The sequence below is a fragment of the Penicillium rubens genome (assembly GCF_028828025.1).
Source record: "Penicillium rubens strain IBT 27055 chromosome Unknown utg000001l_segment0_segment0, whole genome shotgun sequence".
Taxonomy (NCBI): domain Eukaryota; kingdom Fungi; phylum Ascomycota; class Eurotiomycetes; order Eurotiales; family Aspergillaceae; genus Penicillium; species Penicillium rubens.
The window spans coordinates 1,276,088-1,291,296 of NW_026890599.1; the positions used below are offsets into that span (position 1 = coordinate 1,276,088).

A 15,209-nucleotide genomic window follows, 5' to 3' on the forward strand; every position below is an offset into this window, starting at 1 on the left:
AGGAGACTGATACATAGGCAAGCATAACAGGTTCCTTTCCAGTCAGCCACAGCGGACTATGACAAGCTAAATGGTGGCTGCTTCTGACGTGGCAGCCCGTCGATGGCCATCTCTCTGCTCTCGGTTGAGGGCGAGCCTGATAGGGACTTGCCACACCCATTCGTGATTGCATGTTACTGTTGGTTGCAGACAGCATAGCTCGCGGCGGAACTTGTCTACTCGCGCTGACATATTCAGCTGAGCCTGCATTTTTGCGGCATATTTCCCGCTAGCTCCCTTACATGTGGCATGGTAATCTCCATATACAATGGCCTTGAACAATGTAGTTCATGCCCCACCACTGGAATTTAAAACTGGGCCACAGGCCGAGTGTTCTGTTTGCACCGACGGAACTTGCTCTGGTATCCAATGGTTCCGCGTCGCACCCCTGACCTTGACTGCAACACGACCAAGTCAGGTTGCTGATCGGTAATCGCTTCCTGATAAACATATTGATGGATGGTAGAGTTGTTGACCGCCTTCTATCAGTTGGCCGGTTTGCAATTCATTCAGCTTCTGTGACGGGGATTTGCAATAGTGAATTCGAAGATAACCCACAACGTTCGTGATGTTGCACAAACACAACGTTACAACGACTTTGTTTTGCTGGACAAACAAGGCGAATTAGATATGTATATAATGGACGTTGAATATGTAGTTTTTGAATTTACTTGACCACTTTTCTGTCAAGCATGTCCTTGTACAGTGGAATATCTTGTAGTTAACTAACTACTTCATCGGAACCTAGGTCCTGACATGTATCTACATGTAGGTACTAATCGACCACAGGTGACACTTACATCGCAACCTTGAAAATCAAAGTCTATCAAGCAATTGGCAGAATAGCTTTTACCGACAAAGACATATCATCATTATTGTTTCCAACGTTGCTCTTATGAACGTTCATAACTAGTTATCCATCTATGGATAGTTACGAGGCCCTGATTTATAAGGCAGAAATGACGCTCGATTCCCCACACGTGATCTCGGAGAAACAGACCGAACTAGTTAAGATATTCCGGCCGCTAAAAATTATCTACAGAAAAAAAAAGCGGCAGCGCAACAGTCGCAAGGAAAGCTTTGGCACCACAATATAATCACCCATTTGTGTCCAAGAGATGACTGTCTAAAGGCTGGTTTTACAGCCCGAGCTGAACTATTTCTGAATTGATCTTCAGCACGCCCATTTCTGATTTGCACGCCGCTTAAAACCGTCCGAAACGAGCTCTCTGGCTTCGAAGCCCCCATCTCCAATAATGGATATCCACCGTTGTCGTTTCGTTTCTTATAACCCACAGGCGATCAATGCACTTGCGTTCTCGCATCCCCCGTCAGCAGATCTAGCTGGACGTGGCGTACCCACCCTCCGACTCGCGATCGGTCGTGCGAACGGTGATATCGAAATATGGAACCCTATGCGCGGCGCCTGGTTCCAGGAGACCGTGATGCGTGGAGGCAAGGATAGAAGCATTGAAGGACTCGCATGGACTCTGGATCCCCAGGAGGATGGGCCGGATGGCACCAAATTACCAGGAAAGCTGCGTCTGTTTAGCATTGGATACTCCACAGCCGTCACCGAATGGGATCTTGAGAATGGCCGCCCGCTGCGTCACTCCAGTGGAAACTATGGAGAGATTTGGTGTCTTGCTGCGCAGCCCCGCTGGCAGGCGACCAAGGGCAAAGATGGAAAGGTGCTTCCTCCCGCCGAGGGCGAGCACATCGGTCAGCACCTCGCCGCAGGATGTGCGGATGGGTCAATTGTCATCTTGTCTACTGCCGATAACGAGCTCAAATTCTTGCGCCTGATGCGTCCCTCAACGAAAAGAGCGCGCGTCCTCAGCGTTACCTTCCAGAACCGCCATACCATCGTCGCGGGTTATGCTGACAGTTCTATCCGTCTCTTTGATATTCGCAGTGGTCAGATGCTGCGGACAATCTCTCTGGGCAAAGGTCCTACAGGTGGTCCGAAGGAACTGTTGGTTTGGTCGGTAAAATGTCTGCCGGACGGCACGATCGTCTCGGGTGACTCGGCTGGTGAAATTCGGTTCTGGGACGCAAAGAACTATTCTCTCGTTCAACGGATACAGGGCCATCTTGCGGATACTCTCGATATCGCAGTGAGTGCCAATGGAGATACTGTTGTCAGTGGCGGTGCCGACCAGAGGACCGTCGTCTACCGCAAGAAGGAGGGCGAGAAGGGCGACAAGAAGGGTCGCTGGGCTGAGATCATGCATCGTCGCTACCACACCCACGATGTTAAGACGTTTGCTGTCTACGAGACGAAGGATATCAGTATCGCTGTGTCTGGAGGTATGCTAAACATTGGCCCACTATCGATTTGAGATGTTCCAGCAATGCTGACTGACTTGTTTCGTTCAAAGGTCCCGATGCAACACCAGTTGTTCTCCCTCTGCGTGAATTCGGAAAGGAACACCACCGCAAGCTTTCGAGTCTTCCGCAGATTCCCCAGCTCACCTCCGCGCCGTCGTCTCGTTTGGTTATGAGTTTCTGGGATAGAGAAGTGAGCTTGTGGCGTGTCTCTCGAGGCCCTGCGTCTTTGCATGAGAACATTGATGGCCAACGGCATAGACTTGTTGGTAAGGTTCTGATCCAGGGCGAGGAAAATATCTCATCAGCGATGCTGTCTTCAGATGGCAAGACGCTCGCTGTTGCAACCATTGCTGAGGTCAAACTGTTTTCTCTCCGTCGGCGAAAGGGCGATGAGAAGGGTGCTCTGCGCATCCAGAAGATCGACGTACCTAAGGTGCTTTCCGATGAAGGTGCTCGCCTTGTGACCATTTCCCCCGACGGCCGATGGCTTTCAATTGTTCGCCCCAACAGCGACATCTACATGGCAAGGGTTCAGCCAGCCTCCGTGTCTAATGAGAAGCCTCAAGTGGTGCCACAGTTTGCAAAGCTCAAGAGAGTCGCCCGTCATGTACGACACGAAAAGGCATCCCACGGAACGTTGGGTGACTACGAGAGAACGATACGATCTGTGGTGTTTTCAGATGACAGCAAGGTTCTGGCGTGTGGTGATATCTCTGGTTGCGTCGACACCTGGGTGCTGGGCGCAGGAGCCGCGAACGGTGCGGCCAAACGTAGCGGAGCCTCGGAGTCCGACGATGATTCATCTGATGATGAGGACGAGGACGTTGTGATTGAGGGCGAGTGCTGGACTACCGCTGCCACCGAATCACCAATCCCCCGTATGAAGTCCGGCATCACTTTGTTGTCCTTCCGTCCCAAGTCCGCCCCCACACAAAAGCTTCTCGCCAATGCCACGCACCGGTCTGACGAAGATCGGCTGATGGTCCTCACAAGTGAGCACCAGCTCATCGAATTTGATGCTCGGGATGGCAAATTGTCCGACTGGTCCAGACGCAATCCCAAGGCATACCTCCCCGCAGAGTTCCGAGGCGTTAAGGACCGAGCTATGGGCTGCATGTGGGATCTTTGTGAGGGCCGCGAGCGCCTCTGGCTCTACGGAGCATCATGGCTGTGGATGTTTGATCTGCTCCAAGACTTCCCCTCCCCCGAGGAAGCTGAAGCGAAGACCGAAGAGGGCAAGACCGCGGGTCAGCTTGCCAAGGCATCGAAGCGCAAGCGCGAAGCCCTCGACGACGACGAATACGAGCGTAGGAAACACAACACTGGTGCCGGTGACCGAATCCCTCAGTCACAAATGGATGTCCACTTTGGCACCAAGGTCCGCAAGATCGTCGGCAGCGATGAATCGCAGGGAGAATGGATCGCGCTTGACAAGGAACGTCCCCGTGTCCCAGGCGAAGATGACGAGGCCTACGAGTACGACGAGACCTTTGCAGCCACCAATGAGACAACCCTCGCCCGTCTACGACGTGGAGATGGAACTGCGGTCGAAACCGAAACCCCACAGAAGGGATCACAGAAGCACACCGGCGATACCCCGAAGAAGCAGCTGGTGGAGACCAATGGTGCCTCAGCTCAGCCTACACGTCGGTGGTGGCACACCTATAAATACCGTGATATCCTTGGCATTGTACCTCTCAACACCTTGTCGGATGACGATTCCGACGACCAGAGCCCGAGTGGGATTCTGGAAGTCGCAGTGGTGGAGCGACCTATGTGGGACGTTGAACTGCCTGGTCGTTACGTGAAGGACTATGAGTGAAGCAGAGAGATATTAAAGGGCTTTCTGTAAAAAAAAATAGAATGGTGATTCAGATATGTAATTTTGTCATTTGAGCATACTTGGTGGAGCGCATGATACCGGCGCCTTATGTACAGGGATTCTGAATTGATGATTACCCCCAAAATTACTTGCCTATATCCAGGTAACTAGTTGACTCTCGTATGTCCTGTATATCGTGAGATTCAAATATACTGAAGTACAAAGAAAGTGACGAAGCTCGGGATTTCCAAGGTTGAAACGATCCAGAACCAGTGCGGGGCCTCAGAGTGACTTAAACCTCCGAGCTCGCCTGGGCAGACTCTTGACTCTCTTGAGACCTCTGTACACCCTGAACCAGCTGACCATTCTGAAAAGCCTTTAACCTGCTACCCTGCTACCCTGCTGTCCCCGTGAATCCCGAATCTCCTTCCGGTCCCGCTTATCGGCTTATCGTCTACACGTCAGCTCCAACCTTGGGAGGCTGTGAAGTCCGACATCCTCTTTCCATAGACCCCTCTGCAAGGGCCAGGGATACGTTATCATAAATCAAGAAACCCTACATTTGCCAGAACATAAAGGCTCAGATCAATAAGGAGGTCAACAGCAGGACTACCGCATAGGTCCTCCCAAGTCGAACCCAGGGCGGGGCCAACTACTCCATATCGAAGAAAGCAGGCAAACACGCTGCCCCTTTTTCAATAAACCATCGCATAACCCCCCTCTATATATCATTGCCACCTCTCTGCTGTTTCGAACTCACCTCTCAGGACCTCGGCTGCCATCTCAGATCCTCACAGAAACACATCCTACGCCTCTCCGACAATAACCGCATAACTACACCATGGGCCTCTCATACAACGTCTACTTGACTGCCAACAAGATCTTCGGGTGTAAAGGATGCAAGACTCATCTGGCGGACTTCAACGAGATCATGAGCCGGGTATGAGAATGCCCTGAACCCTCTTCTTCCTAAACTCCTGCTATGAATCACCTGTTACTGACCCGTGACTTTCGACTACCTAGAATTTCCGAGGCCAGCACGGGAAAGCATACCTCTTCAATAAAGTCGTCAACGTCACGCAAGGCGAAGCTGTAGAGCGCAACATGACGACAGGTCGACATATCGTGCGTGACATCGCCTGCAGACAGTGCAAGGAAACGGTAGGATGGAAGTACGACAAGGCATACGAGAGCAGTGAGAAATACAAGGAGGGCAAATTCATCCTCGAGGAGGAACTGTTCTGTGTCGTTTGTTAGTGGAGAGACTTCCACTCATACGCATGACCCTCATGTGTTTCGTGCACCTGGCCGGTTCTCGATTTTATGATAAGAATGGGATTGCATTCTCTGAGCATGTGTGCTTTTTAAGACTGATTTCCGTTGCCTTGTTTTTCTTTCTCTTTCTCAGCTTCGGTGTTTGCGAAAGGCGTCGCAAGGAGTATTTATTTGCCTTTCTTTGTTCGGTTTCTTTAGGCCCGAAGAAACTGGAACCAGCTATACATTTGCAGAGCAGGGCTTGGATGTCATGCCTTTCATGCCTTTCTGTTGCGTCCTTGGAATACAGTTTGACAGTTCTATCTCTCTTCTACGTAGCATCCACCTTCCATAAGAGTGACCTACTTGGAGTAGTAGCTCAAATTCCCTTGTATTCTGTCGATACCTGCAAACACATGCATCATATAGAACTTAATCTCCATACTATAAAGCATACCCATCTATATCCTATTTTCGGCGCTTTCAGTGGAGACCAACCACTGTGGACATAGTCTACCAGCCCCACCAGGTGATTCATTCGCACAGAAGCCCGAGACTGGAGAAATTAGTAGATTTCTTCTTTAAATTCGGATCCCTCTGCATTCTGATTCCACATTGAAGAATTTGGCTTGGAGTATCCATTGTAACAAAGCCTGACCTCCGAATTTCCCCACCAAAACCCAAAAGTAAGTCTCTGCGGTCATACTTCAACTACAGGATTCCACTATAAAAAGATTGAAGACTGACCATCGTCAGGATGGCTCCAGCTACCTCGGATTCTGGTATGATGCAGGCGGTCGTGTTTCACGGCCCCTATAAGGTCGCTGTTGAGCAGAGACCTATTCCCAAAGTGCAGAACCCGGAGGATATTGTAGTCAAGGTGGGATATACTGCGCTCTGTGGAAGGTGGGATTGATCTATACTTATTTTACGCAAAGACCAGTGCTAATAGCAATATTATTTAGTGAGTTGCACATGTTCCGTGGCGTGGAGCCTGCAGGAACAGGATTTATTATGGGCCATGAGTTCGTGGGCGAGATCGTTGAGATGGGCAGCGCCGTCAAGACTCTCCAGATGGGTGACCGGGTTGTTACTGCGTTTACCACTTCCTGGTAAGCTGCCTGCTCGCTAGATGCTCGTTTTGCAGTAAATTGTAGGAACGTTGCGCTGACATTATGATAGCGGCGAATGCTTCTACTGCAAGCAAGGGTGGTCTTCTCGCTGTGATAAGAACAGTCTTTTTGGATGTGACAGCTTGGACGGTGGACAGGCTGAATACGTGGGTTTCTAAGCATATTCTTATTTTGCTCTATGTGCTGATATTGAGACTACACAGGCGCGAATCCCGAATGCTGATGGTTCGGTCATGAAGGCCCCCGAGGGCGTTGACGAGAAGTATCTGGTTCTCATGGGAGATATCTTCCCCACAGGCTGGTTTGCAGCCAACAACGCATTCAAGAACTCGACCCCCGAGCAGATTGCTGAACAGACAGTAGTCCTGATTGGATGTGGACCCGTCGGTCTCTGCGCGCTCATCAATGCTTTGGAGTACAAGCCCAAGCATATCCTGGCAGTTGACTCCGTCCCCTCGAGACTGGAGCTTGCCAAGTCGCTTGGTGCTGAGCCGTGGAATTTCCAGCTGGACCGGGCTGGTCTAGACAAGCGTGTTCAAGAGCTGACAAACGGACGTGGTGCCGATGCTGTCATCGAAGTCGTCGGATTGAGTCCTGCCTTGCGCACTGGCTTTGAACTTCTGCGACCTTGGGGAACCATTAGCAGTGTTGGTGTCCACAATGGAGAGGTAAGTAGATATGTATCGGCTTTTAGTATCGTTGCTAATAAGGTACTCAGATTCCTTGGGACGGCAATGATGCCTATTCCAAGAACCTCACTGTCCAGATGGGGCGATGCCCTGTTCGGTCTGTAGCTCCTCAGGCCCTGGAAGTGCTCAAGAGGAACCAGCACAAACTTGGCTTTATGGCTGATAAGATGATGCCACTCTCGCAGGCCGTGGAGGGCTATGATCTATTCAATGCGCACCAGGTGCAGAAAGTGATATTCGAGGCTGATAAATAGAGAGCATATGTATATAACCAGGTAAGATTAAATAGAAAAAGCAATAGAAGAGTAGAATTATATATAAGAAACCCTGTATACAAACAAAAGAAAAGGTCAAGAGAAAAAGAGAGAAGGCAGATTTTCATACTCGGGTTCTCCGCTTAAAGCAAAACACTTGAACTTCAACTCTTTCACATCTCCATCTCTCCTCCTCTCTCCTCTCTCTCCCCTCACCTTTTTCCCTTTTTCTTCTTCCTCTCTCCTCTTCTCTCCTCTACTCCCCTTTCTCTCATCGAGTTCCCTATCCGTCTTCCTCTCCCTCTTGATCCAAGATCCTGGCACTTTCCCCTCCCATCCATTTCTCCACTTCCTATCTCCCTCTTCTGTGAGTCCTCTTTCTAGCAGTTTGATCCTATTTTACGGGTTTCCCTCTGGGAATTCGCGCATCATCCTGTACCGCATGCGCACTCCTTTCTACCTTTTTTACAAAACTGACTTTTGCCACTATTTGAGTGTGAAGTCTCTACCGGTCCGCATCTCGCGACCGTACGGCATTAAAGGAACCTTCTATCCCGCTTCTCACTTGATCCTTGCAAACCGCTTAACCGCTCCTCCGCTTCTCCTACCTTCATCGATCACCGACAAAATGGATTCCGCCGAGATTCACCAAACCACCGCTGTGGACCACGACGAGCCCATGACCGATAACTTCAACGACAACCTCGCCGATCAGGGTGACCTCGAGGCCCCCCTTAAGACCGAGGAGGAGTATGCTATCGCCGATCTGACTCTGCGTGCTATTGTTTCCTCCAAGGAGGCCGGTGTCATCATCGGTAAGGCTGGCAAGAACGTTGCCGACCTCCGCGACGAGACCGGTGTCAAGGCCGGTGTGAGCAAGGTAGTTCCCGGTGTCCATGACCGTGTCCTGACTGTTACTGGTCAATTGCGCTCGCTTGCTCGTGCCTATGCGATCGTGGCAAAGGGTCTTTTGGAGGGTGCCCCGCAGATGGGCATGGGTGGCATTGTCTCTAACAATGGGACCCACCGTAAGTGATATCTTCTTTTTTTTTTTGGTCGCTCTGAATATTTTAGTTTGGACTCATTCTTCTGTATGGGGAGTTTAAAGAATCCATACGGAGAGTCTGGAAATTACCATTTTGATCCGAACTTGTTCTAACTTTCTCTAGCCGTTCGCCTTCTGATCTCCCACAACCAAATGGGTACCATCATTGGACGACAGGGTCTGAAGATCAAGCACATTCAGGATGCATCGGGTGTTCGGATGGTTGCGCAGAAGGAAATGCTCCCCCAATCCACAGAGCGCATTGTCGAGGTCCAGGGTACCCCCGAGGGCATCGAGAAGGCCATTTGGGAAATCGGCAAATGTCTGCTTGACGACTGGCAACGTGGCACCGGTACTGTTCTCTACAACCCCGCCGTGCGTGCTTCTCTCAGTGGCTCGCAGCCGCTCAACAACAACCCCCCGGCTGGAAATGGCTACCAGAACAACACCAGCAGCCGTCAGTACAACCGCACCGGCAACGGCGCCGACTTCAGCGATGGTGGCTATAACCGCCGATCTAACTCCGATGCTGGAAACCGCGGATACCCCTTGGTTACCGAAGATGGCGAAGAGATCCAGACCCAGAACATCAGTATTCCTGCGGACATGGTTGGATGCATCATCGGCCGGGGCGGAACCAAGATCACAGAGATTCGCCGAAGCTCGGGCGCTCGGATTTCGATCGCCAAAGCTCCCCACGACGAGACTGGCGAGCGCATGTTCACCATCATGGGAAGTGCTCAGGCTAACGAAAAGGCTCTGTATCTTCTCTACGAGAACCTGGAAGCCGAGAAGACTCGCCGCAGCCAGCTTCCCCAGGAATAAATCCCCCGGGAATGATCCCTGGTGTGTGGGTGTGCGCGGATGAGATTGGTCCTAGCAGGACTCCTTTGTGTTCTCTGACCTTACGACTTCCTTGAAGACTTGTCGGTCACGATCAGCGGCGGTCATGTGCTAGCGCTTCTTTTATTTCCTTTTTATTCCTCTATTTCGTTCCGATTGCTTTGGGTCTTTCTCTCTTGATCTTCTTCCTCGGCTCTCCTTCGAGGTTCTAGCCTCACCATACGTTGCTCTTATTCACAAGAGACAAAAGTTCGCTGCGATGGATGGAGGGTACACATGCGTATTAGATACCAATTTTGTGTGGTCTTTATCGGCCATTGTGCGTTGAATTGCATCGCAACCCGAATGTCTCTCGATCCTAACCCTCAACTTTGCCAATCACAACAGCCTTACCTCCATTCCCTCCCTCGCTTCCCCACATCAGCTGAACTGTCACCGTGATGTCTCTAATCCGTCTTTACCCCGACTCCTGAATCCCAGACCTCTCCGCCACCATCCCGGTCTCTACCTCCTCCTTGTCCTTGTCATCGTTCCACCTTGTACGCCGCCAGTTTGTAGCTGGCGGGGTATATTGATCCATGTCTTCCCCTCCACTCTTATCTCCTCGACTTATGTACCCTGTTTTCGTTCCCTTCCTATCCCTGATTTACTGCAATGCTACCACCTTTTATCAACCCTACCCTCTCCTTATTGCGGTGTATCTTGGCCCTTGAAAACGAAACCCTCGAAATAATAAAAAAACGCTTCTTGTCTCCTAATAGCCCCCCTTTTCATGTGTCTCGTTGCGTATCACCTTGGCTGCTGTTCTCAAATATGAATATCTGGTGTTAAATGCCAATAGGACGTTGGGTGTCTAATCTCATGAATTACTCCAGGAACAAGCGATTTCTTGTATACCCTCTGCAGATGGACCCGTCCGGTTTATCTGCTGGGATATATTTGTGCCAATGATCTGTCCAACTGATGTATCGTTCGTTAAGCTAGTAATTATACTATGCTACAATGTATAACATGGTGGACAAGGATATTAGATCTTTGTATAAGGCGACAGCAGAACGCACTAGCTTAGATCGCATGTGTTGTCTATAAAGCAACAGAACTAACAAGAAAGCGCTTGAATATCTCATTTCATTCCATTCCATCATTATGTAAATTCTCGTCTGCGACTCACGGACAAAGGAGATAATAGAAAAGACCAGCTTACGGGCAGCAGACCTAGATACAAAACGCGCCCGCAAGAGAGAGGTGCGACAAAAGAATAGACAAGAGAAACAAGTAGAAACAAGGAAAGATAATCCCTAGGGCTGGTACACAAATGAAACAGTGCCACCCGGTAGAGTATTATGGACAAGAGACGCCGCCAATGGTAGGTTTTGTACATGAATTTGACAAACCACTAGACATGCTGACAGTCTATGGTGGTGAGATGGTGTGTCTTTGCTGTCAGAGACCTTCCCCAGACAAATATCACACCAAAAAATGTGGACACAGAATAGGATGACGTGCTGACACCGTGAATGCGTGACGGGTGTAATTTCTTCTCAAATCAAAGACACAGAGGAGATTCGTTAGAATGCATAATGCAATGTTGTGTGGGACTGTGGACAGGGAAAACTTCCAACTGTCATGGCTGGTGAGACACGCATATAACAAGCAAAGTCCTTTCGAAAGATGGAACGAGAACGCCGATGTCGAAGCAGATGTCCGAAGGAGACAGGATCAGATGCGGGGTCGCTGCGTAAAATAATTCAAGGTGAGGTAACCGGATATGTCGACGGTTGGCATGCATGATGGCGGGGTTCAGCCAGAGGGATATGGGAGGTGTGAGCGTTAATCGATGCTGTCATCGAGGTTTACATTGTTGGGGGTGGCCGGGGCACGATTTCGAAGACCGAATCTCCGTGCGCCCAAGCTGTTCGTTCGCAGTCGTGGTGATTGGATTGGCGTGTAGCTGGTTGCCACTTTGCTCGATGGGGTGGAGATCCTGGTCTGGGAGGGCTCCATTTGGGGCGAGCGCAGACCTTCTTCGACGCCAGATCCCTGCACGTTATTGGAAGAGAAGCTAGGCGTTAGGCCGTAACGGCGAGACCCGGCCTGGATGTTGGAGCGGGATGTCGCAGGAGTATAAGTAGCAGGGTTCATGTAGCTTCGACGGAATGAGAGGCTGGATGAGAGAGTCGGTGTCCGAGGCTGTGATGACTGCACCTGCGGTTGTGGGACCTGTGATGATTGGTATTGCGGGGAGCGGGGAGAGTATGCGACGCTGCTCTGGTCCTGCTGCACACCGGAAATGGAGCGGGACACAGTGTGACCTTGGGAGAATCGTTGCCGAGGAGGCGGGATGGCTTGCGCAGGAAGCGGTGTGCCAATTTCTGTATTGGCTCTGGAGACCGAACGACTATGTGGACTTTCAGTCTCTCCGCTTTCCTCGCCAATGGTCAGCCTGCGGCTGCGGAGGGAACTTGACATGCGATTGAGACGACTGGCTGGGTTAGACATGCCGGGAGATTGGCTTGGACTCTGCTTCACATCCGTCGTGTTACCAGGACTGGTATTGACCAGGGATGCTCGACGTGCGTCAAGGCGATTGGAGATGCGGGTCGTGCTATGACGCCGCTCAACTCCTTCGGGCTCCTTGCTCCCATTCCGCTGATACGTCGGTACGGACATACGAGCATCAACCCCCGTGCCATTCGACAATTGGGGCTGCACGCCTGTTTCACGGCTTGACGCCGGTCGGGCACTCTTTAGCTGCTCATCCGTCAAGGCTAGGCAAAGCTCGGTCAGGCTACGGCATACACTGTCTGCTTTGCGGCGGGCATGTCGTTCGGGTGAGGTGTATCCTCCATTCACGACGGAGACGCTGCCCGATGGGGCGGTATTGACGCCCAACGCGGTGGAAAGGTTCAAAGCATCGGTTATCGTCGCTTCGAGGGAGGTGTACACGTCACCGCTCAAGACAGCTTTTGCCTTGGCCAATGCGGATTGCAGAATGGGGTGCACCGGGCTCCGTTCGGTATCTGCAGTTGAGACGCTGGCTTTGCGGCGTTGCTTCGGCGAAGAGGATAAGGTGGTAATTGCAGTGTTTGCAGTCCGCGGTCTCTCATTGGTAGGGGTGTACATCGCCGCTGAAGATGATGGAGGTAGTCTCCCCGTCAGTTCCAGCTTTTTGATCCGATCTTTGAGATCATCCAGTTCGTCCCAAACAGTGGATGGGGCCGTAGTGGACAATGTCGACTCGGTTCCATCAGCGCGCGATCGTTCTGTATCGGCTCGCGGTCGCCCGGTCACTTCAGAGGCAGAAGGTTGCCGACTGCTCCGGATTGTAGAGAGTCCCGAATAGCGATTGATGCGCGGATCGGTTAGGGAGGACCGGCGCTCCTGTTCCTCAGCAGCGGTAGGTGTGCGCGGTGAAGTCTCTGGGCTCGTGCGGCTGAAGCGGCTTCGTGGAACGCCGACGGCGGATCGCGCACTGGATCCTAGGCCACTGTAGCGGAAGCGACCTGAGTCGTCTAGAGGATGGGTGGATGACGCTGGAGTATGGATGGAGCTGTAGGGGGCAGTGGGGGAATCATTTTGCAAATGCAAGGGGTTGTCGATATTGCTATACCGCTGATCGGGTGACGGGGTTTGTTCTGTCGTTGGCGACCGTAGACTTTGGCTAGAATAACCAAGCCGTGACTAGTCCGTACGTTCTCGTTAGCTATCTGGAAGTCACAAGAAGGGGTTGAGCGGATGCTGTGGCCGATGAATGCCAGAGCGATCAGGAATGCGATCGGCTCAAGACCTATATTATTCTCACTTACCCGTCTAAAATCCGAGCGACCTATCGAGTCGCGACGGCCAGAATCAGCTCTCGCAATATTTAGGAACACATCCTCGTTCTTTGGGCGGCCCTCGTCCGTCGAAGACTTGTCCTCGATCCCCCGATGAGTACCGTTTAGACTGCCGTTGAGGGAGCGAGCATTTTCATTTAGGGTTCTGGTCGCTCCAGAATAAGCCAGACTTGATGGCATGGTTCTTTTCACATCAGGGCGATCTTGGTGTAATTCGTCCTGTCTGGGCCTCTTCGAGGCATGGGGAGATTCAGAAGCTTGGGGGCTGGGTGAGCTGAAGCTTAGGATGGATCGCCGGGCGCGGTGCAATAAGGAGCGTTTGGTGGTTAGATTGGGTGTTTCATCGGTGGGGCCATCGAAGCGAGTGTGCAACGACAAAGAACGCGAGTGAGGGAAATGTCGGAAATGTTGGAAGTGCTGGTCGTGGTCATAGTCACGATGCTGATTGACTTGGTTGGGTTGCAAATGGTCACGGGAACCTGCAGCCATCGTGTACTTTGTGCTCTGTACACTGTACGAAGTACAGAGTACGGTGAAGTACTTGGTACCTTTGAAGTGTTGACGATTCTGGGGAAAGCTAGGATTGTATAGTTCCGACAGGTTGGAAATATGCACAGTTCATAGTCATTGCAGGATGTCAGTAAGGACTTGTGGACTTGACCTGTCAGAAAGAATATTGGATGCGGGTATACACTGGAGAATTTCAATATTGACGAGCTTTTATTTTCTATTGGATTTTGTTTGAAACTTGATTTGGTTTGACTCATGGGAAATATTGAGGAAGGTACAATATGAACTGGAACTCTGTAGATGCGATATGCTGGATGATACTACTCAGAACCTATTAGGTAGATGGTAGTCTGCTCTACATAAAATCCGAAACAGGAAAAGAAGAGGGAAAAGGAAAAGAAAAGGAAGAAAAACAAAAAATACAAAAATAAGCATTGAGCCATGGTTCAGCTCCAGGCAAAACCACGGTTCGGTTGAAAAAACCCCCAACAAATTGGATTTGACAGTTGACATCCATGGATCCAAAACAAGCAGCTCTATCTAGGTACTATTCAGGTTGCAGTATGCAGGATACTATCTACATCTACATAGGCACAACATATCAGGTCCTGAATATAGATTGACATCGCAGACCATACTAATCACCTGATATACGACCATTCTTGGATGCTAGTCAACCTTGAAATGGAAGTAGATGGTTGGAATACTTGGGGACCCTTTATTGCACTCTATAGTTATACAGTATAGGTATACTATCTAATGAGGCTGGTTATGTTGATAAACGTCGTCTAATTCTTAGGTACTACTTTCCATTCATACCAATGAATATAAAAAGTGAAGCGGGCAGCCTGGGCTAGGAAAAGTACTCTAGGTGCATATACATTACTCTCTCGCTATCCTATTTCTAAAATCAATAAGTGACGAGATAGTACGGCAATGCCTCACCTTGGAACACTAGGACTACTTTTTATTAATTATTAGACATGGGCTGTACTCGGAGAAAGAAACAAGCAAGGCTATGCCAATAAAGGGGCTCAATCAGTGATATATACCCTAGTGTACAGAGTATACTTTGTAGGCTCGCTAGTACACTTAATATGGAGTCCTACAATATACAAGGGTGTCTAGACCCATGTACTCCGTATTCCGTACGGAGTATAGTGATATGAGTCGAATTCTTCAATACTTGCACACAGCCACTTGACCATCACTTGACAAATCCATTGTCATGTGCGTATTGCTCGTGTGGCAATCCACTATCTAGGCATACAGGTAACACGGAGTAGGTGGACCAACTTGATAGGTACTTTGTTTAGATTGATCATTAAACAGAAATCTATTTGTGGAATAATCTGGAGAGCCCTATATCGTATACTGCAACGGCTAGCCGACCATACCATTTGCAATATGTACCGATAATAAGAGACAAGGCAAGACAAGACCAGGAGTTCAT

General features: G+C 50.3%; 6 protein-coding genes across 6 annotated transcripts; 4 read left to right on the top strand and 2 right to left on the bottom strand.

Moving 5' to 3' along the window:
• Positions 1–66: 66 nt before the first annotated feature.
• Positions 67–249, bottom strand: N7525_000518 (uncharacterized protein; the record flags this gene model as incomplete). The annotated part of the gene is made up of 1 exon (XM_061211597.1): positions 67–249. The coding sequence occupies one exon, from the start codon at positions 247–249 to the stop codon at positions 67–69; it is 183 nt and encodes a 60-aa protein (XP_061070823.1).
• A 1,046-nt stretch (positions 250–1,295) lies between these two features.
• ura7 (small subunit rRNA maturation protein UTP4) lies at positions 1,296–4,192 on the top strand (the record flags this gene model as incomplete). Its single annotated transcript, XM_002562271.1, has 2 exons — positions 1,296–2,349; positions 2,421–4,192. 2 exons carry the CDS (start codon positions 1,296–1,298, stop codon positions 4,190–4,192), a joined length of 2,826 nt encoding a protein of 941 aa, XP_002562317.1.
• An 841-nt stretch (positions 4,193–5,033) lies between these two features.
• On the top strand, positions 5,034–5,449 carry N7525_000520 (putative Yippee zinc-binding protein Moh1; the record flags this gene model as incomplete). The annotated part of the gene is made up of 2 exons (XM_002562269.1): positions 5,034–5,132; positions 5,216–5,449. The coding sequence occupies 2 exons, from the start codon at positions 5,034–5,036 to the stop codon at positions 5,447–5,449; spliced, it is 333 nt and encodes a 110-aa protein (XP_002562315.1).
• Positions 5,450–6,203: 754 nt separating this feature from the next.
• N7525_000521 (alcohol dehydrogenase family protein) lies at positions 6,204–7,522 on the top strand (the record flags this gene model as incomplete). The annotated part of the gene is made up of 5 exons (XM_002562268.1): positions 6,204–6,352; positions 6,412–6,558; positions 6,629–6,725; positions 6,783–7,247; positions 7,298–7,522. 5 exons carry the CDS (start codon positions 6,204–6,206, stop codon positions 7,520–7,522), a joined length of 1,083 nt encoding a protein of 360 aa, XP_002562314.1.
• Positions 7,523–8,150: 628 nt separating this feature from the next.
• On the top strand, positions 8,151–9,392 carry N7525_000522 (KH domain-containing protein; the record flags this gene model as incomplete). The annotated part of the gene is made up of 2 exons (XM_002562267.1): positions 8,151–8,550; positions 8,692–9,392. 2 exons carry the CDS (start codon positions 8,151–8,153, stop codon positions 9,390–9,392), a joined length of 1,101 nt encoding a protein of 366 aa, XP_002562313.1.
• Positions 9,393–11,240: 1,848 nt separating this feature from the next.
• Positions 11,241–13,735, bottom strand: N7525_000523 (putative LPXTG-motif cell wall anchor domain protein; the record flags this gene model as incomplete). The annotated part of the gene is made up of 2 exons (XM_002562266.1): positions 11,241–13,091; positions 13,217–13,735. 2 exons carry the CDS (start codon positions 13,733–13,735, stop codon positions 11,241–11,243), a joined length of 2,370 nt encoding a protein of 789 aa, XP_002562312.1.
• Between the last annotated feature and the right edge of the window lie 1,474 nt (positions 13,736–15,209).